We start from the raw sequence: 24838 nt of genomic DNA on the forward strand, positions 1-24838 counted from the left end.
GATTGCTCTGCCGGCCACATAGTTCAGAATCCTCAAACCCATATCATCATTTTAATTTTTGTCTAAACATCTTAGACGATGCTACATCCAAGCTAATCATATTGAAGGAAGCAAATGTCTAAGTAATGGGACACACATAGAAAGCTGTTAGCAACAGGGTTCAACAACATAGCGGCTGGAAACTTTACATAAAAATTTAAAGGGTATTGCAACAAAATATCGTGAACTCGTACTTGGAGATATGCTTTCCGAAGGTCAAGCAGTGACACGTTTGCCCCTTTTTGGCGCCATTCACGCATCTGGACAGAGCAAACATCTGCATTCGCTGAGAATGTATCTACATGATTGTTAAGTTCGCTGTAGTCCATCACTGGCTGCACCTTTACCTTATTCCGCTGAGTCACAGCCATCAACGGAATTAATCCCTTGGAAGGTTCAAGTCTTTCTTCCGGGTATGGCACAAGCCAACCCCTGTCCATCCATGCCCAGAGTTCTTGATAATAATCTTGCTGAAATTCTGCAGCCACTTTATATTCTGGCACTCCATTATGCAGTCTTTTAGATGGATGGTCATCTGTCCATTTCCATGTGATTCATGCTCGTTTCTGATGGTCAAACATGATAGCAGTAAAGTCCAGTTCACTGATGGAAATTAGCGGCACACGTCGAGACTTCCCCAGACTCCAATTCAGTTTGCACCCGTAGGCACAAGAGTGATACCTCCCAATGATTTTTCTCACATCGATCTCTAATAACAGATCAAATCCCAGTGATTTACTACACACCACCAGAGCATCGATCCTAACATAGTAACTGCTGTTTGTTGAAATGGTGACACGAGACGAACTTTCTATAGTCAGGACGTCCACTTTTGCTGTCTTCCAGGATCAACATTAATTCGCATCTATTATTGTATGTGAGCATCCTGTGTCAATTAATATCAAACACCACATTCCATCAACGTCAATAACAATCTCTTGGAGCGCTGCATTTACATCTTAGTGAGGGAGTAGGCTGACACTGATGCCTCGTACCCTTGTTTATTTCCTGAACAGTCCTGAGCCTGCATCGATAGCAATAGGTTCTATGTCTTCGGCAATATCTTGCTATGTGACCCCTGTGGCCGCACATGTAGCAGTTTACTCCTGTGCCAGGGCTATTCCCGGTAGGAACAACAGATTTACAATTGGATTAACACAGGGATGCAATCACGTGATGGTCCTTGGTTGACATCAACACCCTTGCTCTTGCTATTAGGTCTCCCATGGTTAGGGTCTCAATTTTTGGTGCCTGCTGGAGTTCGATGGCAATAGCATCAGGAAACCCCATGTGAAAACCAGTTTGGCAAGTTTTTCTAGTCTGACTCCCTCAAAACCAGCCAGTTCAACCAACCATCTGATATTGTTCACGTAAACATCTACCTGCTCCCGAACCCTTTTCATCACAGTTAACATCCTATAGGCTGTAATTGGTTGCTATGTTCACATAATTAGGAAGCAAGGGTTGCACAATACTCAACCACACCTCTTCTGAATCAACACAGCTCTAACCCAGTTACAAGGACAAGTGTAAGACGCCAGAAATAATGCCGAGGAAAGCACATACAGCACCTAGTATTCCCAAACGGTCACCCATTTACTACTGATCAGACTCAACACTGCCTAACATTTAACGACTGATTCAAGAATATTATTTTATGTAAAAATGGTCGATAGAATGAACAAAGAACTTGAATTAATATTTTTCATAACTTTTACATGATGAAGTTGGATACTCACTCTTTTGTTTGAAATGACTTTGCCGTCAGTCGAGACTGTCTGAGAAGCAAAGCTTTTTGCCGATTCCTCTCAATATGAGCTTTCTGGGAAGCTGATAGTTCTTTCCGCGGAAGCTGCGCACCATTTTCAGAGGAAGATATCTTTTTTTCGGGAGGGAGGTCGTCTTCAAAATCATCAGCTAAAACAACTTCCTCGTCTGGAATGTCTTGATTTTCAGAAACAAGCTCTGGAAAATAGTTTTACAGATTTGGAATTTAAAAGTAAGCACGACTTTATTTTTGGATATGAAGAGCATAAAAACATTTTCAAAAATTACTGGATTCAGCGTTTAATAATCTGAAAAGGGATCAATACGCTGTAAAACAAAACGGCCAAGCACAACATCATGAATAAATATTTGAATATATAAAGAACTTGGAGCATAAAAACTTTTTCCAAAATTTCTGGATTCGGCATTAAATAACACAATAAGATTGATATGGCATCAAACAAACAAAAAACAATAAAAAAAACAAAGTTATATTCGGTTCATCTGTTTGTCTTCTCACCTGATATAATATAGTTCCCAGCCATACAAGCAACCCCATTTCCAAGACCTTCTTGTACTAGTCGCTGGAAAGATGATGGGTTCCTTCTACCGCTCCAGAAGATATCTCACTACTGATGCAATTCTCTATCTATATAAAAGCCAAGTACGTCCAAGGATGGAATACTGCTGCCATATCTGGGCAGGAGCTGCTAAAAACAGCCTATCCTGCCTTGACAGAGTACAAAATAGACTTTGTGGCTTAGTGGGGGATGCCCTTTTCTCTTCCCTGCAATCTCTCTCCCACAGAAGAGATGCTGCATGCCTGTCTTTGTTTTACAGTTATTTCCATGGCAAGTGCTTGTCTGAGCTCCAATCTCTGGTCCACCCTCGCCAATCTTTTGCAAAAAACACCCGTCTAGCTGAAGCCACTGTCAAAAATTTTCCCCACTCTCTATCTGTGCCTAAATTAAAACGTAGATTCCATGAACACAGCTTCTTTCTTAGAACAGCACGCCAGTGGAACTCTGTTCCGTCTGCCTGCTTCCCACGTGACTACAACTTGGATGTCTTCAAGTCCAACGTAAACAAGTTCCTGATGGGTCGCCCCCTTAAGTAGACGCTTTATGAAATCTCAACACTAATGTACAACGTACTGTACATGCAATAACCCTTATCTCTGAGTGGCTTCCGGGCCTTGATAAGTGGTGACCTCCTTGTAAAAAAAAAAAAAAAAGCATTGGCAGAAATCATAAAATATGCTACAGTTGTATCATATATATGTTACAGGCTTGTTTTAGGGATCAAATAAATTAAGCTTTCTATTGAATTACCTCCCCATGAGAGAAAGGTAAGACACAGGGTCATTTCTTAATGTAGAGAAAAATCATCTTCCCCAAAAATCTCACTTTGGATCAGAAGATAAAAAATATAAAATTATTTCAGTCCAGAGGAAATCCTCCTTCAATGACCGAGGCCAGAAGAGATGAAGTTTTGTCTCAGAATAGATACTATACTTTGCTTCTAAGTGAAAAATACAAGTTGGCATTTGATTGCCAATCTATGTCTGCTTGATAGTTATAATGTAGAAACCGCAAGTTAAACGAATATAAAAAATAAAAGAAATATTTGAAAACGAATTCAATGCTCAAAGTTTTTTTTTTTTTTTGTTTTTTTTTTTTTACAAAGGAGTCACCACTTATCAAGACCCGGATGCCACTCGAGGATAAGGGTTAAAGAGTGTACAGTAGTCAATGGGACAATAAATTAGTAATCGTTAGTAGTGGAAATTTGGTAAATTTGATTACTTAAGGGGGACGACTCATCAAGAACTTGTTCATGTTGGACTTGAAGACAATCATATTGTAGTCAGTTGGAAAGCAGTGAAGTGAAGGAGAGTTCCACAGGCATATAATTCTGAGAAAGAAGCTTTATTCATCGAATCTACGTTTAGGTTTAGGCACAGACACAGAGTGGGGGAAATTATTGACAGTGGTTTCAGCTAGACAAGCGGTTTTCATGAAAGTCAGGCAAGGGGGACAATAGATTGGAGCTCAAACAAGCACGTGCCATAAAAATAATGATAAATAAGAATTCAATAAAAGAAAAAATTCAAATATTTCGACCAAATCAGTCCTTCATCAATTATAGCTGTTTATTTTTTTCTTGTTATTGTCAAGCTATAATGATAAATGCTTAATGACAGCTGACCTCCCCTAGTGTCAAATATAGATGGTTGTTAATGTCTTTAAATTTGTGTAGAAAGAATGCCGGTGATGTGTCTATAGGTAATAAATTTTTCTATATTGAAGATCATCATAGAATGAAAATATAAGACATCATATAATTTTTTTTTTTTGATATTTATGAGAAGAGGTCAGTCAGCAAAATTGTTCAACTAATAACCAAGAGTTTGGGTTAATTGTATAAGATACTTGCAAGAAGACTCAATATTGCATTTTGTTGAATGAGGAATTCTATGTACTTGTTATATGCTCATAAAACCATGTTACGGATATAAAAAATATTCATCCTCCCTGTTTCACACCAAAGAAGCTAAAATGTTGGAAAACACTCTCTAGTGTCTAAGGCATATTATTTAAATTTTATTAAAATTGAATATATGGATTTGAAACTTAAAAGAGGTTCTGTTCCTATGGGCCACTTTAGCGTGGACATGTAAATATCTTGCACTTAAAGAGTAACAGAGATTTAGGACCACTTCCATTGTCTTCCTCAGAGAGTTTTATACATATGATAGAAATTTCATTAAAATAGTATATATTTAAGTTTTAAAGAAGGTTAGACCTTCATAGTTCTCAGGTTAGAAGGGCACTTAAAGGTTTTGGATCACTTCCACGGTTTTTCCAAGAAAATTTCATCTATATAGGATTCAGATTTCATAAAAAAAATAATTAAAAAAATCATATCGTTTGGGATGCACCCCTACTACTTAGAATAACGAACTATTCCATGATGTCACTTCCGGGTAACAAGAACTGTTTTACAAAAGGAGTCAGAGACAGACACGCGGAGAGTATGGTCATCCAGCAGTGAGCAAAGACATTGCTCAATTATCTTTATGTATTTTGTTAATACATATTTATTAAATTGTTACCATGTCTTCCTCATCAATTATTCAAACACTAACACCACAAAAGATACATTTGAAGTTTTAAGGAGATTAAGTCCTTGTAGCTCCAGCTATGGTTAATTTTTTTGTATTTTTTTTTATAGTAAATGTTTAACAAAATAAAAGAAATAACAATGAAAAGTAAAGGTCAACAAATTATTTAATTCCCCAAATCTCAACCTGTTAGTCTGAAAAAGAAAATAAACTTGTTTTTATTTTGGAAAGATTTTTGGAAAACAAAACAAAAACATCAGCATGCCAGTCCGTTTGCATAAAAATGTGTTGCTGGTTGTGCTTGACATCATAATCTCAGCTTGCCCAAATATCACACAAATTGTTGTCGTATCTTATGCATTTGCCATGCCTTAATTAGTAAAACCTATCCAATAGAAAATATTGCTTGTATTGACTTTTTTCTTTTTTTTTCCACGGTGATCACCACTTATCAAGGCCCGGAAGCCACTCAGGGATAAGGGTTATTGCAAGTACATTACGTTAGTGTGGAGATTTGATGAAGTGTTTACTTAAGGGGGCGGTTCATTAGGAATTTGTTAACGTTGGACTTGAACACATCCAAGTCGTAGTCCGGTGGGAAGCAGGCAGACGGAACAGAGTTCCACAGGCGTGCAGTTCTAAGAAAGAAGCTTTGTTCATGGAATCCGCGTTGTGATTTAGGCACAGATAAAGAGTAGGGGAAACTGATCAATTGTTGAAACTCCCCCTACGCCACTAAAAAAATATATGAAAAGAAGCTTACGAGGAAACTCCTAACTGCTGTCCAAAATAGACAAAATTAGTCGATAAAATATGAGACCTCTTTGGAAGCCAACATTGTCAAGATAGTCCAACCAAAATCATGTGACACTAATCGATAGTAATCAAAATAATTGGAATATATTTACAATTAGACTTCGAACTAAAAGCACAAAAAAGATCTTTCTTATGTATGCACTTGTCACAGAACAAAGATGTCATATTCCAAAAATCACATAAATTGATCAAGTTTTTATTTTTATTATCGACGAATAGTAAAATAATAAAATAGCATCAGTAGTCGAATGGAGTTGTCCAACTGTGAATGTTAACACATTCTAAAACAATATGTCTGCTACCGGCCCTCTCCTCGCTTTTTTATAAAATTTGATGATTTTTATTTAAAAAACAAAAAAACTACTTGATCAATTGATGTTTTTTTGGTGAGGGAATACAACATTTTTTATTTCTCTGACGAGTATGTACATCATTGTTTGTATTTTCTGTATTTTTGTTTTTCTAAAATAAATGTAATTCCAAAAAAGAATCAAATAATTTCACGTGAAAGTCATATTTGTGTGATGTTTAATGTCTAATTCTGCTAAAACATGTTTGTATGTTGTTTCGTTTGCTTGGGTCCATTCTACATTATTGAGGTGTTTACAACCGTGATTCAATAATGTAATTTTATTCAGTTTTAAAATAAAATTTCAGCAGAGAAATAGAGGCCACTTAAATGATGAAATCAGATATTTATCATTTGCATCAAACCTTTACTACAAGGGAATTAATGGACAGCACTTTTAGTATGGGAACTATCTATACTCCTATAACGTATTGATATCCATATTAAAAACCCTCTTTTCTATTTATTTAAAACTAGCCTGAATGCCCGGCATTGTCCAAGTGTTTGGAGGTGTGTGTTGCGCAAAAAAAAAAAAAAAGTGGTGATAGGCGGCCAGGCTCGAACCTGTGAATGTGAAGAAAGGTGTTAAAAAAAAAAAAAAAATGGTAGTATCGCAGGGAGGGAATCAAAGCAACAGTAGGCAGTCAGGGTGAAGAGAGGTGTTAAAAATAAGTGGTAGTAGGCAGGTTCGAACCCGTGTACCGAGCGCGGAAAAGAAAGTGAAAGAAAATCTGATGTCTTAGCCGATATCTGTGCCACGACCGGAAGTCAAAAGCATTCAAATTAACCAAAGTCAATCCAATGGTGATAATGACTTGCTAAAATGTCGGAAAAAAAAAAAGAAATCAACCGCTTCTTGTACAAAACGATTGAGGTTAGGATGAAGGAATTAATGTTTTTGGCCAATTTTTCGATATTTGTTGTCTGAAACGTTGAGCTTCAAAATGATACAGATCTTGTCAGGAACTGTCACCTCTGTCAAAAGTTTTGGCGAGACATACAAACATACATACATTTAAACAGACGGGTGAGATTCATATTATAGAAGAAGAAAAAACAACTTTGTTATATATGGGTCGTGGAATTGCATTCATCTGCAAAAGATCTAGCGAATTTGCATATTCTTTTAAGCATTTATTTTAATTAATTCCCTATTAGTTTTTTTTTGCTTTTCTTCTGGGATGATCATCTTTAGTTAACTATTACGTGTAATTTTATTCATGCAGATAGTCTACATGATTTATACTTGTATAATATTTGCATAAAAAGGTTATAGTAAACACAAACCTCTTTCTATATATATTTATGTATGCGTATATATATATTTGTTAAAAAACATTTTGCCTACAAAACTCCTGTCAGTTTTTTATTTACAGACATGAAACTTAATACATAGTGTATTCAAACCCATGCATAACTTTATATTTGGGATTTAGCCGGAGAAAATTGGCCCAAAATTGTGAAAATAGAAAAAAAGTGGAATTTTCCAGGAGGAGGTCGAATGACAGCATTATGAATATGCATGCATAACATAATAGCTATTGGTTCATGTTTTAATTTTTAGCCTTGCAGCAAACATGTCTTCATAGCTCAGACATTAACATCAAAGGAAAAAGTTTGTAAGCTAAACGTTTTGGTTTCAAATCTAAGTAGAGGCGCACAAATCATTTTTTTTTAAACGTTTTAAATCATTAGTATATATTGGGTCCAATATAATACAAAAATAAATACAAAATTTGCATTAATCAAAATATCATATTTAAGCATATCTTATGCTCAGGCAATGCAGGGCGGCCAGCTAGTTTTGCTATATATATATATATATACTAGCGGGGGTACCTGGCATTGCCCAGGTATTTGGAGGTGTGTGTGCTCTTAAATAAAAAAGAAACCGGGAGGGAGGGGGGGGGCCAAAGCCCCGAGGTGAAGCTTGAAAATAAAATCTGAAAAAAAAACATGAACTGTTCGGCCAGCCAAAATGAGTTACTGAAAGATGTTTGAATTTATTTAAGTAAGAACCAAATTGACAGGTGCCCGCACGGAAGTCGTAGAGTGTTACAACGACGTAAGCCATAGCTATTCAGCAAATGAGGTCAATGACCAGGTTTGTTTGTTATAATCGAAGTAAAAAAAGAAAATCTAAAAACGAACGTTAAAACTTAAGCGGGGGGGGGGGGGGAATCAAAACATCGAAAAAAAAAACTAACGTAAGGCAAACGAACGATGTTAAATGTAAAAATCGAAAAAACAAAAAGAAGACAGAAAAACAAACGTTAAAACCCTCCCAAAAAAAACATGTGAAAAATGGCTTAAATAAGCCTGTTTCGATATTAAAATTTCAAAAAAATCGGTGGGTACCCGGGTGTTTTTGGATGTCGCTAAGAATAAGCGAAGAAAAAAAAAAAATCAGAAAAACGTACATTACGTGAAAAATGGCTTAAATAACACTGGTTCAATATTTAAATTTAAAAAATCAAAAAAAAAAAAAAAAAAAAAAAAAAAGAAGACATCTCACACCACGATTCGAACCCAAAACGTTTAGAACCAACGCGCTAACCAATTGAGCTAACGCGACGTACATGAAATTTAGTCAGTTCTTCAACTATCTAAAGTAAATCAGATCATGATGTCATCTGACGTATGCGTAGAACTGGTCGTCGTCACGTGGGGACGGTTTTTAAATAAAGAAACGTTGCCCGCGTGTCTAAAGATGTAAAAAGAAAAAAAAAATAGTTTTGGTCGTGAGGCTGGATTGAATCCGGAACACGGAGGTGAAACTAACTCCAACCACTTAACTGTGTAGGCCAAGAGTAAGAGGAATTGACTATAGTGTTAAAATAAGGGTTATAAAGCGAGTGAAAGAGGTTTGATTGACAGATAGCCACTAAATGAGGTCATCGCAGGAACGTTACAAGATGACCTAGCCGTATTTTGTTTCCTGTCTAGACATCTCTCTCTCTCTTTGTTTGCGTTTGTGTATGTGTGTGTGTCTCTCTCTCTCTCACTTCGTCTTCCTTACTCTAAAGACTGGAAAATGGCGTCTGGCTGTAAAACTTTTGTAAAAACTTCGATCATTAATATTTTTTGTAAATGTATTTTTTTTTTTTTACTTCACATTTTTGGCTTGTTATTTTTCATTTAACTATCATATCTAACTATTTTGAATGTGCTAATAACTTTGGTAACGTTGCCATAGCGTAGAAGTTCATAGTTTAGCTTGTGTAAGGGTTAATTTTTTTTTACCGATAACAAGTTTTTTTTAAATTCAGACTGCCATTAGAGCTGGCTGACGTCAAGATCACGTGACATGACTCAGCGGGTTTTAAATACAAGTTGACCCAAAATAAACGGCCCCGTGTATACTTTATGTAGAAGAGTTGGTGCCCTTATTTTTTGGGGCAGTTATAAATCGATTTAAAAATATGTAATGTTTAACATTAAAATGTCACTTTTTTTGGACCCCCCTGCCCTGCAGAAAATCAATCAGTTGACGCACTTCTGATGGTCCTTTTGGGCTAATTTTTCGCTATTTTTCGTCCGGAGGGTGCGGCTTTAATATGATACCAAGTTTGTGAATTTTTGTTCTGTCGGTCAAAAGTTTTTAGCAGACACACAAACATACATACATTTTCGCTTTTATATATATAGATTTCTTTTACAAGGGAGTCATCAATTATCAGGCATTAAATCCACTTGTGGGTAAGAGCTAATACGAGTCTAAGGTGGTCACTAAGATAATAGTGATCGGTAATTGTGGAAATTTGTAACACTTGATTATTCAAGGTGGCGATTCACAAGAATTTGTTTCCATTGGAATTGAATACAACCGTACTGTAGTCAGCTAAAAAGCGAGCCTATGGTACAGGGTTCCACAGGCGAGCACTTCTAGGAAAGAAACTTTGTTCATGATATTTGCATTTAGCTTTAGGCACGGATAGAAAGTGAGGGGAATTATTGGCAATGGTTGTAGCTAGACGAGTGAAACCCTCCTAAGTCTGAAAAACATATGTTGGTACTTATGCACTTATTGAACCGTGCTGAAATAATAGCATTATTTAGAAAGCCATTCTAAAAAAAAAAGTATTTTCAAGTTAAATTAAAGTTTTATGATGTCTTTTTTATCAAATTGTTAGGTGAAAGTACAGAATAGTTACAAAAAAAAAGATATCGTAAAACATTAATTTGACTTGAAAATACTATTTAAAAATAGCACAGCTCAATAAGTGCACAAGCACTCATTTTTTTAAAAGATATGTATTTTTTCTGAGGACAAAATTTAAACGGAGTTAAACTGAATTTTGCCGGACTTCAACTTAATGCTTATGTTAGGATTTTGTTTAAGGTTATGAGAGTTAGTTAAAAACAGTTTGGAAATTCGTTATTTGTTTAGTTTAATCAAGACATTAAAAAATGAAAATAATGAAAAAAATTATATTGTACGTACCTGTTATGGAATGAAGTTCTCATAAAAAATAAATCACTTAATTTTATCAAGTAGCTTTTTTTTTTTTTACAGAGGAAAATCAAATTTTAATGAGATTGGTCGTATCCCGGCCATGTTGCTTATTTCACAGACGAGGAGGGGGTGCCTTTAAAAGAAAAAGGGATTAACAAAGGACAGAGAAACTTCGTAAAATAAGGGGGGAAAAAAACAAAACAAAATAAGGTATTATTTATGCCCATGTTTTAAAATAATGTCCATTTTTACAAACTTTGAGCGCTGATGGAGTTATCTCCCTTGGCACTCCCTCCTCATTTGCGAAATAGGCAACATGGCCGGGATACGATCGCTCTCATTAAAATTTGATTTTTCTCTGTGAAAAAAAAAAAAAAAAAAAAAAGTGATCAAATTAAGTTAAACATGTTTTTATGAGAACTTAATTCCATAACAGATCCGTACAATACAAGTGTTTTTTCAAAATGTTCATATTTTTTTTTTATTGTCTAGCTTAAATTAAACAAGTACCGACATTTTGTAAATGTAATTTTCTTCTCGTAGTGTACTGCTCGATCTTACATAATAAAAATATGTATCTGTCCAGAATACGGACTATGCTAAAATAATAACATTACTGTTAAAAAAAAAAAAAAACAAAAAAAAAAAAAACAATTCTTAACACTGCCTTGATAGAGTTAAAAATAGACTTTGTAGCCTTGTAGGGGATGTCCTTTTCTCTTCCCTGTAACATCTTTCTCACAGAAGAGATGTTGCGAATTTGTCTCAGCCTTATCAATATTTGGTGCTAATGCACTTACTGATCCGCGCTATTTTTTTAATCATATTTCCAAGTTTAATTAAAGTTTCATGTGTTTTTTATTCAATTGTAAGGTTAAAGTACAGAATAGGTACAAAACACCCTCCCCTCCCTATGTTAAGAATGGCTTTTTAAATAATAACGTTATTATTTCAGCACAGATCAATAAGTGCATGAATACACAATATTTTCATGGGAAGTGCCCGTCTGAGCTCCAATCTATGGACCTCCCCCTCGCCAAAGTTTCACGAGAAACACTTGTCTAGCTGAAAATACTATCAATAATTCCCCCCCCCCACACTCCCACACTCTTTATCTGTGCCTAAACCTAAACGTCGATTTCATGAACAAAGCTTCTTTCTTAGAATTGCACGCCTGTGGAAATGTCTTCTGCTTTCCAGCTGACTACAATATGGTTGTCTTCAAGTCCAATGTAAACAAGTTCCTATTGAGCCGTTCCACTTAACAAATTTACCGAATTTCCATTACTAACGATTAATATATTGTCCAATTGACTACTGTACACACTTTAATCCGTGGCCTCTGGGCCTTGATGAGTGGTGATGCCTATGGTTGGTTGGTTGGTTATTTTTGTTTTACGGCATATCAACCCTTTTCAGGTTATTTAATGCCGAATCCAAAGATTTTGAAGAAAAATTTTTTTAATAGAATATATTTGTTGTTTTCACGTCGGTTTCTATTTAACCCATAGTTGGGACCTTAACAGGTACTACCACTCCGGGTCAGAGTGGACCTGGGAGCAATGGTAATTAAAGGGTGGCTCCACACTCCCCAAAGCCAACAAGCTGGGGCCTCACCACTGGATATAGTTTAAGATCATATCCAGGACCGGTGATGCCTATGTAAAAAAAAACAAAAACAAAAAAAAACATGAGGGATTGTAACTAACTAACAATTCTGTATTTTCAGCTGATAATTTAATGAACAAAACATGCAATAACAATTTAATTAAACTTGAAAATCCTATCTAAAGCATAGTATTGTATTCTACACAAATACAATATTTTTTTTTTGTATTTATGTTAGCTTGCTGAAATTATAACGATATTATTTTGAGAGCCATTCTTAACAGAGAAGGGAGGGGGTTTCGTTTCACTGTTTCGTAACTATTGTTCTTCCATCTAACAATTTAATATAAAAAAAAAAAAATATCCTCCGGGCTAAGATCACAGTGTAGTATCTGTTATAATGCTGCACCTAAGCTTTTCTGTACTCAGTCAGTGAATGGGGAATCCTTCATGACCGAGACAATTTTAATTTTATTCCTATCAAGAGTACCCCTTTCTGGGGAGCTGAATTTTCCCCACATTAAAAACCCTCGTTGTGCCTTCTTGCCCTACCCACGTGGGTAGGCACGTAAATAGAAACAGATATCGTGAAACTTGAAAATACTATTTTTTAAAATAGCAGGGTAGCATAAGTGCATACGCACTATATTTTTTTTTTTTAGTTTTCAAAAATCTAGATTTTGTACAGGTGATTTCTTCGTATACCTTAAACGACGTCGATTATGTAGAGACTTGTGTAGGCTTTCTTATTAAAAAAAAAAAAGGATGTTTATTTTAATAGTGTTTATTTGCTTTTCTTTTTTTTACTTTTGATTCCAATAAAATACTGGCGTTGTTTTACTATTTGTCATTGTTCTGAGGGAGACAACTCTCTTTTACTAAGAGATTCGTTCATTTTCTTTTTTTCATCTTATAATTTAGGACGGTAATAATTCTGTCAGTAACTTTTCACAGGCGGTTTACAAAAACATTTATGTTTTTCGTTCTCTTTTTTGAAGCGGGTATTCAATTAGAGAACTTATATAGTTTTTAACAGGTGCTTTTGCAGTTTAATTAAGGAATAATGTTTCAATGTTCGTTTATCAACGTTACGTAAGCAAAAACACGAACAACCGAGCGATTAATTTCCGAGTTAATGGTTTGAAAAATCAAGCGTACACAATGGAGGCGCGTAAATATAACAATAAAAAAGAAATCTTGCATTATTTATACAAACACAAAATCCTATATTTAGCCGAATCGTTAAAAGTGCATACATATTTTAAATGATTTGTTTCCAATCACACAGAACTAAAGGGATAGAAATCGTGTATGTTTACATACCGGCTGAAACATTGGGAGTCGCCATGTTGGATTTCTTTCTTTCTTTTTTTTTTTTTTTTGTACTTACTTAATTGGTAAAAACAAGGGAGGTCACTTGCAATAACTTCGAAATGGTTATTTCCCTTTATGAAATGTTTCCGCTTCTTACTAAAACATTTCAGCAGAAAACATCTCTGAAAAAATAACTGAAAAAAAGCTTAAATAAAAGTAATTAAAGAATTATACCAAGAAAAAGCAGACTTCTACCATGTACGAAGACGCTGCAAATCGAAAATATTTAAATATGAACAATTTTTTCGTAAACCTGGATATTAAGAAAAAAATATTTTGGTTAAATTGAAGCGGTTTCTTAATTTTTTAGATGAGTATTGGTTATTCGTATTATTTGGATTCATCGAACTACTTTTCTCATCTTGAGTGTGACTTTCAAAACGTTTCGGTCGATGTAAACTCCGACCTTCCTGTTATGTCACTGGCATCGGTGGGAGTTACCCCCCTTTAGTAAATGTTTAAAATGTAAACTCTCGGACACGAACGTGAATAAACGAGTCTCGGTCGGTCGGCCATTTTGGATGTCAACGATTATTTGTCTTGTCCTGTTGTTAATGATAGAAACGCAACAAAACATGGTGTCAGAACAAGGGATTTACTAACAAATGTGAGCAAAATACAGGGAAAAACTTAAAGTCAATACGGAGCCTAAGAAGCGTTAAAAAAAAAGAGTGAAATTCCAAAAGAAGCCCCAGTATGAATAGCAACGTGAGCGTGCCGCAGTCGCCGCACCGCACCAAACCCTTTCTGTTCGAGCAACTCGAGTTATGGGAAAAAATGGATATGACAGTTCAACCGCTACCGGAAAATGTCACTTTTCAATTTTTCCAGGTAATCTCCAAAAATACCGTTAGGGCTTACAACATGGCCGCCAAAAGAGTCACGTGATCACGTGACTCTTCTGGCGGCCATGTTGTAAGCCCTAACGGTATTTTTGGAGATTACCTTTTTCCAATATGCCAAATTTATCTTACATTTATGTTCAAATCATAGAAATTCAGCCAAACGTACATAATAAATACATCATAGCATAAGTTGTTTAAATATTGGAAATAGCATCTAAACCAACACCTTAATAAATCGGCAAAATCTGACAGGTCCGCGCTCATGAGAATTTTCAATTTTTACAATATATCAAATTTGTCTTAATTTTATGCTCAAATCATAGAAGTTCAGCCAAAAATACATAATAAATACCTTATGGCACTAGTATTATAGTGTAAATATTGGAAATAGCATCTAAACCAAAACCCTACAAAATCGGCAAAATCGAACAGAATTTTCAATTTTTACAATATGTCAAATTTGTCTTAATTTTATGCTCAAATCATAGATATCCAGTCAAAAATACATAATATATACATCATGTCACAAGGTGTTTAAATATTAGAAACAGCATCTAACCCAAAACCCTAATAAATCGGCAAAATCTGACAGGTCCGCGCTCAGGAGAATTTTCAATTTTTACAATATATCAAATTTGTCTTAATTTTATGTTCAAATCAGAGAAATTAAGCCAAAAATACATAATAAATTCATCATGGCACTAGTATTATAGTGTAAATATTGAAAATAGCATCTAAACCAACACCCTAAAAGATCGGCAAAATCTCACAGTCAAAAATACATAATAAATACATCATGGCATTAGTACCTATTTACTATGCCTCCCCACGGGACAGAGTTAGACACTAGGGTCGTTTTTTAACGTGGAGAAAAGGTACAAATATAAAAATTGTCTCAGTCGTGAAGGATTTCTCCTCCACTGAAAGAGAACAAGAAATAGAAGTGCAGCATCTGAAGAACAGATACTACACTTTCATCGTATGGCACCAGTATTATAGTGTAAATATAGGAAATAGCATCTACACCAAAACCCTAAAAAATCGGCAAAATCTGACAGGTCCGCACTCATGAATATTTTCAATTTTTACAATATGTCAAATTTGTCTTAATTTTATGTTCAAATCATAGTAATTAAGCCAAACATACATAATAAATACATCATGGCACTAGTATTTTATTTAAAATATTGGAAATAGTATCTAAACAAAAACCCTAAAAAATCGGCCAAATCTGATAGGTCCGCGCTCATAAGATTTTCAATTTTTGCAATATGTCAAATTTGTCTTTATTTTATGTTCAAATCATAGAAATTCAGCTAAACATACATAATAAATACATCATTGCACTAGAATTATAGTGTTACTATTGGAAATAGTATCTAAACCAAAACCCTAAAAAATCGGCAAGATCTGACAGGTCCGCGGTCATTGGAACTTTCAATTTTTGCAATATGTCAAATTTGTCTTAATTTTATGCTCAAATAATAGAAATTCAGTCAAAAATACATAATAAATACATTATAGCACTAGTATTATAGTGTAAATATTGGAAATAGCATCTACACCAAAACCCTAAAAAATCGGCAAAATCTGACAGGTCTGCGCTCATGAGTATTTTCAATTTTTACAATATGTCAAATTTGTCTTTATTTTATGTTCAAATCATAGAAATTCAGTCAAAAATACATAATAAATACATCATGGCACTAGTATTATATTGTAAATATTGAAAATAGCATCTAAAGCAAAACCCTAAAAAATCGGTAAAATCTGATAGGTCCGCGGTCATGAGAATTTTCAATTTTTGCAATATGTCAAATTTGTCTTAATTTTTTGTTTAAATCATAGATATCCAGTCAAAAATACATAATAAATACATCATGGCACTAGTATTATAGTGTAAATATTGGAAATAGCATCTAACCCCAAACCCTAAAAAATCGGCAAAATCTCACAGGTCCGCGCTCATGAGTATTTTCAATTTTTGCAATATGTCAAATTTATTTTTATTGTAAGTTCAAATCATAGATATCCAGTCGAAAATACATAATAAATACATCATGGCACTAGAATTATAGTGTACCTATTGGAAATAGTATCTAAACCAAAACCCTAAAAAATCGGCCAAATCTGACAGGTCTGCGCTCATGAGTATTTTCAATTTTTGCAATATGTCAAATTTGTCTTAATTTTATGTTCAAATCAGAGAAATTCAGCCAAAAATACATAATAAATACATCATGGCACTAGTATTATAGTGTAAATATAGGAAAAAGCATCTAAAGCAAAAACCTGTAAAATCGGCCACATCTGATAGGTCTGCGCTCATGAGAATTTTCAATTTTTGCAATATGTCAAATTTGTCTTAATTTTATGTTCAAATCAGAGAAATTCAGCCAAAAATACATAATAAATACATCATGGCACTAGTATTATAGTGTAAATATAGGAAAAAGCATCTAAAGCAAAAACCTGTGAAATCGGCCAAATCGGATAGGTCCGCGCTCATGAGAATTTTCAATTTTTGCAATATGTCAAATTTGTCTTAATTTTATGTTCAAATCAGAGAAATTCAGCCAAAAATACATAATAAATACATCATGGCACTAGTATTATAGTGTAAATATTACAAAAAGCATCTAAAGCAAAAACCTGTAAAATCGGCCAAATCTGATAGGTCCGCGCTCATGAGAATTTTCAATTTTTGCAATATGTCAAATTTGTCTTAATTTTATGTTCAAATCAGAGAAATTCAGCCAAAAATACATAATAAATACATCATGGCACTAGTATTATAGTGTAAATATTAGAAAAAGCATCTGAAGCAAAAACCTGTAAAATCGGCCAAATCTGATAGGTCCGTGCTCATGAGAATTTTCAATTTTTGCAATATGTCAAATTTGTCTTAATTTTATGTTCAAATCAGAGAAATTCAGCCAAAAATACATAATAAATACATCATGGCACTAGTATTATAGTGTAAATATAGGAAAAAGCATCTAAAGCAAAAACCTGTAAAATCGGCCAAATCTGATAGGTCCGCGCTCATGAGAATTTTCAATTTTTGCAATATGTCAAATTTGTCTTAATTTTATGTTCAAATCAGAGAAATTCAGCCAAAAATACATAATAAATACATCATGGCACTAGTATTATAGTGTAAACATTAGAAAAAGCATCTAAAGCAAAAACCTGTAAAATGGGCCAAATCTGATAGGTCCGCACTCATGAGAATTTTCAATTTTTGCAATATGTCAAATTTGTCTTAATTTTATGTTCAAATCAGAGAAATTCAGCCAAAAATACATAATAAATACATCATGGCACTAGTATTATAGTGTAAATATAGGAAAAAGCATCTAAAGCAAAAACCTGTAAAATCGGCCAAATCTGATAGGTCCGCGCTCATGAGAATTTTCAATTTTTGCAATATGTCAAATTTGTCTTAATTTTATGTTCAAATCAGAGAAATTCAGCCAAAAATACATAATAAATACATCATGGCACTAGTATTATAGTGGAAATATTAGAAAAAGCATCTAAAGCAAAACCCTGTAAAATTGGCCAAATCTGATAGGTCCGCGCTCATGAGAATTTTCAATTTTTGCAATATGTCAAATTTGTCTTAATTTTATGTCCAAATCATAGAAATTCAGCCAAAAATACATAATAAATACATCATGGGAATAGTATTATAGTGTAAACATTAGAAAAAGCATCTAAAGCAAAAACCTGTAAAATACGCCAAATCTGATAGGTCCGCGCTCATGAGAATTTTCAATTTTTGCAATATGTCAAATATGTCTTAATTTTATGTTCAAATCAGAGAAATTCAGCCAAAAATACATAATAAATACATCATGGCACTAGTATTATAGTGTAAACATTAGAAAAAGCATCTAAAGCAAAAACCTGTAAAATGGGCCAAATCTGATAGGTCCGCGCTCATGAGAATTTTCAATTTTTGCAATATGTCAAATTTGTCTTAATTTTATGTTCAAATCAGAGAAATTCAGCCAAAAATACATAATAAATACATCATGGCACTAGTATTATAGTGTAAATATAGGAAAAAGCATCTAAAGCAAAAACCTGTAAAATCGGCCAAATCTGATAGGTCCGCGCTCATGAGAATTTTCAATTTTTGCAATATGTCAAATTTGTCTTAATTTTATGTTCAAATCAGAGAAATTCAGCCAAAAATACATAATAAATACATCATGGCACTAGTATTATAGTGTAAATATAGGAAAAAGCATCTAAAGCAAAAACCTGTAAAATCGGCCAAATCGGATACGTCCGCGCTCATGAGAATTTTCAATTTTTGCAATATGTCAAATATGTCTTAATTTTATGTTCAAATCAGAGAAATTCAGCCAAAAATACATAATAAATACATCATGGCACTAGTATTATAGTGTAAATATTAGAAAAAGCATCTAAAGCAAAAACCTGTAAAATGGGCCAAATCTGATAGGTCCGCGCTCATGAGAATTTTCAATTTTTGCAATATGTTAAATTTGTCTTAATTTTATGTCCAAATCATAGAAATTCAGCCAAAAATACATAATAAATACATCATGGCACTAGTATTATAGTGTAAACATTAGAAAAAGCATCTAAAGCAAAAACCTGTAAAATGGGCCAAATCTGATAGGTCCGCGCTCATGAGAATTTTCAATTTTTGCAATATGTCAAATTTGTCGTAATTTTATGTTCAAATCAGAGAAATTCAGCCAAAAATACATAATAAATACATCATGGCACTAGTATTATAGTGGAAATATTAGAAAAAGCATCTAAAGCAAAACCCTGTAAAATTGGCCAAATCTGATAGGTCCGCTCTCATGAGAATTTTCAATTTTTGCAATATGTCAAATTTGTCTTAATTTTATGTCCAAATCATAGAAATTCAGCCAAAAATACATAATAAATACATCATGGCACTAGTATTATAGTGTAAACATTAGAAAAAGCATCTAAAGCAAAAACCTGTAAAATACGCCAAATCTGATAGGTCCGCGCTCATGAGAATTTTCAATTTTTGCAATATGTCAAATTTGTCTGAATTTTATGTTCAAATCAGAGAAATTCAGCCAAAAATACATAATAAATACATCATGGCACTAGTATTATAGTGTAAATATAGGAAAAAGCATCTAAAGCAAAAACCTGTAAAATCGGCCAAATCTGATTGGTCCGCGCTCATGAGAATTTTCAATTTTTGCAATATGTCAAATTTGTCTTAATTTTATGTTCAAATCAGAGAAATTCAGCCAAAAATACATAATAAATACATCATGGCACTAGTATTATAGTGTAAATATAGGAAAAAGCATCTAAAGCAAAAACCTGTAAAATCGGCCAAATCTGATAGGTCCGCGCTCATGAGAATTTTCAATTTTTGCAATATGTCAAATTTGTCTTAATTTTATGTTCAAATCAGAGAAATTCAGCCAAAAATACATAATAAATACATCATGGCACTAGTATTATAGTGGAAATATAGGAAAAAGCATCTAAAGCAAAAACCTGTAAAATCGGCCAAATCTGATAGGTCATGAGAATTTTCAATTTTTGCAATATGTCAAATTTGTCTTAATTTTATGTTCAAATCAGAGAAATTCAGCCAAAAATACATAATAAATACATCATGGCACTAGTATTATAGTGTAAATATTAGAAAAAGCATCTGAAGCAAAAACCTGTAAAATCGGCCAAATCTGATAGGTCCGTGCTCATGAGAATTTTCAATTTTTGCAATATGTCAAATTTGTCTTAATTTTATGTTCAAATCAGAGAAATTCAGCCAAAAATACATAATAAATACATCATGGCACTAGTATTATAGTGTAAATATAGGAAAAAGCATCTAAAGCAAAATCCTGTAAAATCGGCCAAATCTGATAGGTCCGCGCTCATGAGAATTTTCAATTTTTGCAATATGTCAAATTTGTCTTTATTTTATGTTCAAATCATAGAAATTCAGCCAAAAATACATAATAAATACATTATGGCACTAGTATTATAGTGTAAATATTAGAAAAAGCATCTAAAGCAAAAACCTGTAAAATCGGCCAAATCTGATAGGTCCGCGCTCATGAGAATTTTCAATTTTTGCAATATGTCAAATTTGTCTTAATTTTATGTTCAAATCAGAGAAATTCAGCCAAAAATACATAATAAATACATCATGGCACTAGTATTATAGTGTAAATATAGGAAAAAGCATCTAAAGCAAAAACCTGTAAAATTGGCCAAATCTGATAGGTCCGCGCTCATGAGAATTTTCAATTTTTGCAATATGTCAAATTTGTCTTAATTTTATGTTCAAATCATAGAAATTCAGCCAAAAATACATAATAAATACATCATGGCACTAGTATTATAGTGTAAATATTAGAAAAAGCATCTAAAGCAAAAACCTGTAAAATCGGCCAAATCTGATAGGTCCGCGCTCATGAGAATTTTCAATTTTTGCAATATGTCAAATTTGTCTTAATTTTATGTTCAAATCATAGAAATTCAGCCAAAAATACATAATAAATACATCATGGCACTAGTATTATAGTGTAAATATAGGAAAAAGTATCTAAAGCAAAAACCTGTAAAATCGGCCAAATCTGATAGGTCCGCGCTCATGAGAATTTTCAATTTTTGCAATATGTCAAATTTGTCTTAATTTTATGTTCAAATCAGAGAAATTCAGCCAAAAATACATAATAAATACATCATGGCACTAGTATTATAGTGGAAATATAGGAAAAAGCATCTAAAGCAAAAACCTGTAAAATCGGCCAAATCTGATAGGTCATGAGAATTTTCAATTTTTGCAATATGTCAAATTTGTCTTAATTTTATGTTCAAATCAGAGAAATTCAGCCAAAAATACATAATAAATACATCATGGCACTAGTATTATAGTGTAAATATTAGAAAAAGCATCTGAAGCAAAAACCTGTAAAATCGGCCAAATCTGATAGGTCCGTGCTCATGAGAATTTTCAATTTTTGCAATATGTCAAATTTGTCTTAATTTTATGTTCAAATCAGAGAAATTCAGCCAAAAATACATAATAAATACATCATGGCACTAGTATTATAGTGTAAATATAGGAAAAAGCATCTAAAGCAAAATCCTGTAAAATCGGCCAAATCTGATAGGTCCGCGCTCATGAGAATTTTCAATTTTTGCAATATGTCAAATTTGTCTTAATTTTATGTTCAAATCATAGAAATTCAGCCAAAAATACATAATAAATACATCATGGCACTAGTATTATAGTGTAAATATTAGAAAAAGCATCTAAAGCAAAAACCTGTAAAATCGGCCAAATCTGATAGGTCCGCGCTCATGAGAATTTTCAATTTTTGCAATATGTCAAATTTGTCTTAATTTTATGTTCAAATCAGAGAAATTCAGCCAAAAATACATAATAAATACATCATGGCACTAGTATTATAGTGTAAATATAGGAAAAAGCATCTAAAGCAAAAACCTGTAAAATTGGCCAAATCTGATAGGTCCGCGCTCATGAGAATTTTCAATTTTTGCAATATGTCAAATTTGTCTTAATTTTATGTTCAAATCATAGAAATTCAGCCAAAAATACATAATAAATACATCATGGCACTAGTATTATAGTGTAAATATTAGAAAAAGCATCTAAAGCAAAAACCTGTAAAATCGGCCAAATCTGATAGGTCCGCGCTCATGAGAATTTTCAATTTTTGCAATATGTCAAATTTGTCTTAATTTTATATTCAAATCATAGAAATTCAGCCAAAAATACATAATAAATACATCATGGCACTAGTATTATAGTGTAAATATTACAAAAAGCATCTAAAGCAAAAACCTGTAAAATCGGCCAAATCTGATAGGTCCGCGCTCATGAGAATTTTCAATTTTTGCAATATGTCAAATTTGTCTTAATTTTATGTTCAAATCATAGAAATTCAGCCAAAAATACATAATAAATACATCATGGCACTAGTATTATAGTGTAAATATTAGAAAAAGCATCTGAAGCAAAAACCTGTAAAATCGGCCAAATCTGATAGGTCCGCGCTCATGAGAATTTTCAATTTTTGCAATATGTCAAATTTGTCTTAATTTTATGTTCAAATCAGAGAAATTCAGCCAAAAATACATAATAAATACATCATGGCACTAGTATTATAGTGTAAATATAGGAAAAAGCATCTAAAGCAAAAACCTTTAAAATCGGCTAAATCTGATAGGTCCGCGCTCATGAGAATTTTCAATTTTTGCAATATGTCAAATTTGTCTTAATTTTATGTTCAAATCATAGAAATTCAGCCAAAAATACATAATAAATACATCATGGCACTAGTATTATAGTGTAAATATTAGAAAAAGCATCTGAAGCAAAAACCTGTAAAATCGGCCAAATCTGATAGGTCCGCGCTCATGAGAATTTTCAATTTTTGCAATATGTCAAATTTGTCTTAATTTTATGTTCAAATCATAGAAATTCAGCCAAAAATACATAATAAATACATCATGGCACTAGTATTATAGTGTAAATATTAGAAAAAGCATCTGAAGCAAAAACCTGTAAAATCGGCCAAATCTGATAGGTCCGTGCTCATGAGAATTTTCAATTTTTGCAATATGTCAAATTTGTCTTAATTTTATGTTCAAATCAGAGAAATTCAGCCAAAAATACATAATAAATACATCATGGCACTAGTATTATAGTGTAAATATAGGAAAAAGCATCTAAAGCAAAAACCTGTAAAATCGGCCAAATCTGATAGGTCCGCGCTCATGAGAATTTTCAATTTTTGCAATATGTCAAATTTGTCTTAATTTTATGTTCAAATCATAGAAATTCAGCCAAAAATACATAATAAATACATCATGGCACTAGTATTATAGTGTAAATATTAGAAAAAGCATCTAAAGCAAAAACCTGTAAAATCGGCCAAATCTGATAGGTCCGCGCTCATGAGAATTTTCAATTTTTGCAATATGTCAAATTTGTCTTTATTTTATATTCAAATCCTAGAAATTCAGCCAAAAATACATAATAAATACATCATGGCACTAGTATTATAGTGTAAATATTAGAAAAAGCATCTGAAGCAAAAACCTGTAAAATCGGCCAAATCTGATAGGTCCGCGCTCATGAGAATTTTCAATTTTTGCAATATGTCAAATTTGTCTTAATTTTATGTTCAAATCATAGAAATTCAGCCAAAAATACATAATAAATACATCATGGCACTAGTATTATAGTGTAAATATTACAAAAAGCATCTAAAGCAAAAACCTGTAAAATCGGCCAAATCTGATAGGTCCGCGCTCATGAGAATTTTCAATTTTTGCAATATGTCAAATTTGTCTTAATTTTATGTTCAAATCATAGAAATTCAGCCAAAAATACATAATAAATACATCATGGCACTAGTATTATAGTGTAAATATTAGAAAAAGCATCTGAAGCAAAAACCTGTAAAATACGCCAAATCTGATAGGTCTGCGCTCATGAGAATTTTCAATTTTTGCAATATGTCAAATTTGTCTTAATTTTATGTTCAAATCATAGAAATTCAGCCAAAAATACATAATAAATACATCATGGCACTAGTATTATAGTGTAAATATTAGAAAAAGCATCTGAAGCAAAAACCTGTAAAATCGGCCAAATCTGATAGGTCCGCGCTCATGAAAATTTTCAATTTTTGCAATATGTCAAATTTGTCTTAATTTTATATTCAAATCATAGAAATTCAGCCAAAAATACATAATAAATACATCATGGCACTAGTATTATAGTGTAAATATTAGAAAAAGCATCTAAAGCAAAAACCTGTAAAATCGGCCAAATCTGATAGGTCCGCGCTCATGAGAATTTTCAATTTTTGCAATATGTCAAATTTGTCTTAATTTTATGTTCAAATCATAGAAATTCAGCCAAAAATACATAATAAATACATCATGGCACTAGTATTATAGTGTAAATATTAGAAAAAGCATCTGAAGCAAAAACCTGTAAAATCGGCCAAATCTGATAGGTCCGCGCTCATGAGAATTTTCAATTTTTGCAATATATCAAATTTGTCTTAATTTTATGTTCAAATCATAGAAATTCAGCCAAAAATACATAATAAATACATCATGGCACTAGTATTATAGTGTAAATATTAGAAAAAGCATCTGAAGCAAAAACCTGTAAAATCGGCCAAATCTGATAGGTCCGTGCTCATGAGAATTTTCAATTTTTGCAATATGTCAAATTTGTCTTAATTTTATGTTCAAATCATAGAAATTCAGCCAAAAATACATAATAAATACATCATGGCACTAGTATTATAGTGTAAATATAGGAAAAAGCATCTAAAGCAAAAACCTGTAAAATCGGCCAAATCTGATAGGTCCGCGCTCATGAGAATTTTCAATTTTTGCAATATGTCACATTTGTCTTAATTTTA

At 32.9% G+C, this 24838-nt stretch overlaps 1 protein-coding gene and 1 long non-coding RNA gene across 3 annotated transcripts in view; one reads left to right on the plus strand and one right to left on the minus strand.

The window, feature by feature from the left end:
- Window positions 1-13623, minus strand: part of LOC145269582 (DNA repair protein complementing XP-A cells homolog) — a 73965-nt gene extending 60342 nt beyond the window's left edge. Inside the window, exons 1-2 of the mRNA XM_080125330.1 lie at window positions 13483-13623; window positions 1779-2004 (exon numbers count right to left, since the gene is read on the minus strand). Coding sequence (XP_079981456.1) covers window positions 1779-2004; window positions 13483-13507 — 251 coding nt within the window. The 5' untranslated portion in view covers window positions 13508-13623. The remainder of the gene's footprint in view (window positions 1-1778; window positions 2005-13482) is intronic.
- Window positions 13624-14032: 409 nt separating this feature from the next.
- LOC145269595 (uncharacterized) overlaps window positions 14033-24838 on the plus strand; it is a 196922-nt gene continuing 186116 nt past the window's right edge. The window contains exon 1 of one of the 2 annotated variants that reach the window (XR_013865132.1): window positions 14033-14140. This is a non-coding gene — a long non-coding RNA (uncharacterized LOC145269595). Of the gene's footprint in view, window positions 14141-14234; window positions 14365-24838 lie in introns of those variants that run through there. The other variant, XR_013865124.1, reaches the window with a different exon arrangement.

This window comes from Euprymna scolopes, chromosome 4 (assembly GCF_053919585.1).
Source record: "Euprymna scolopes isolate OS-2025 chromosome 4, ASM5391958v1, whole genome shotgun sequence".
Taxonomy (NCBI): domain Eukaryota; kingdom Metazoa; phylum Mollusca; class Cephalopoda; order Sepiida; family Sepiolidae; genus Euprymna; species Euprymna scolopes.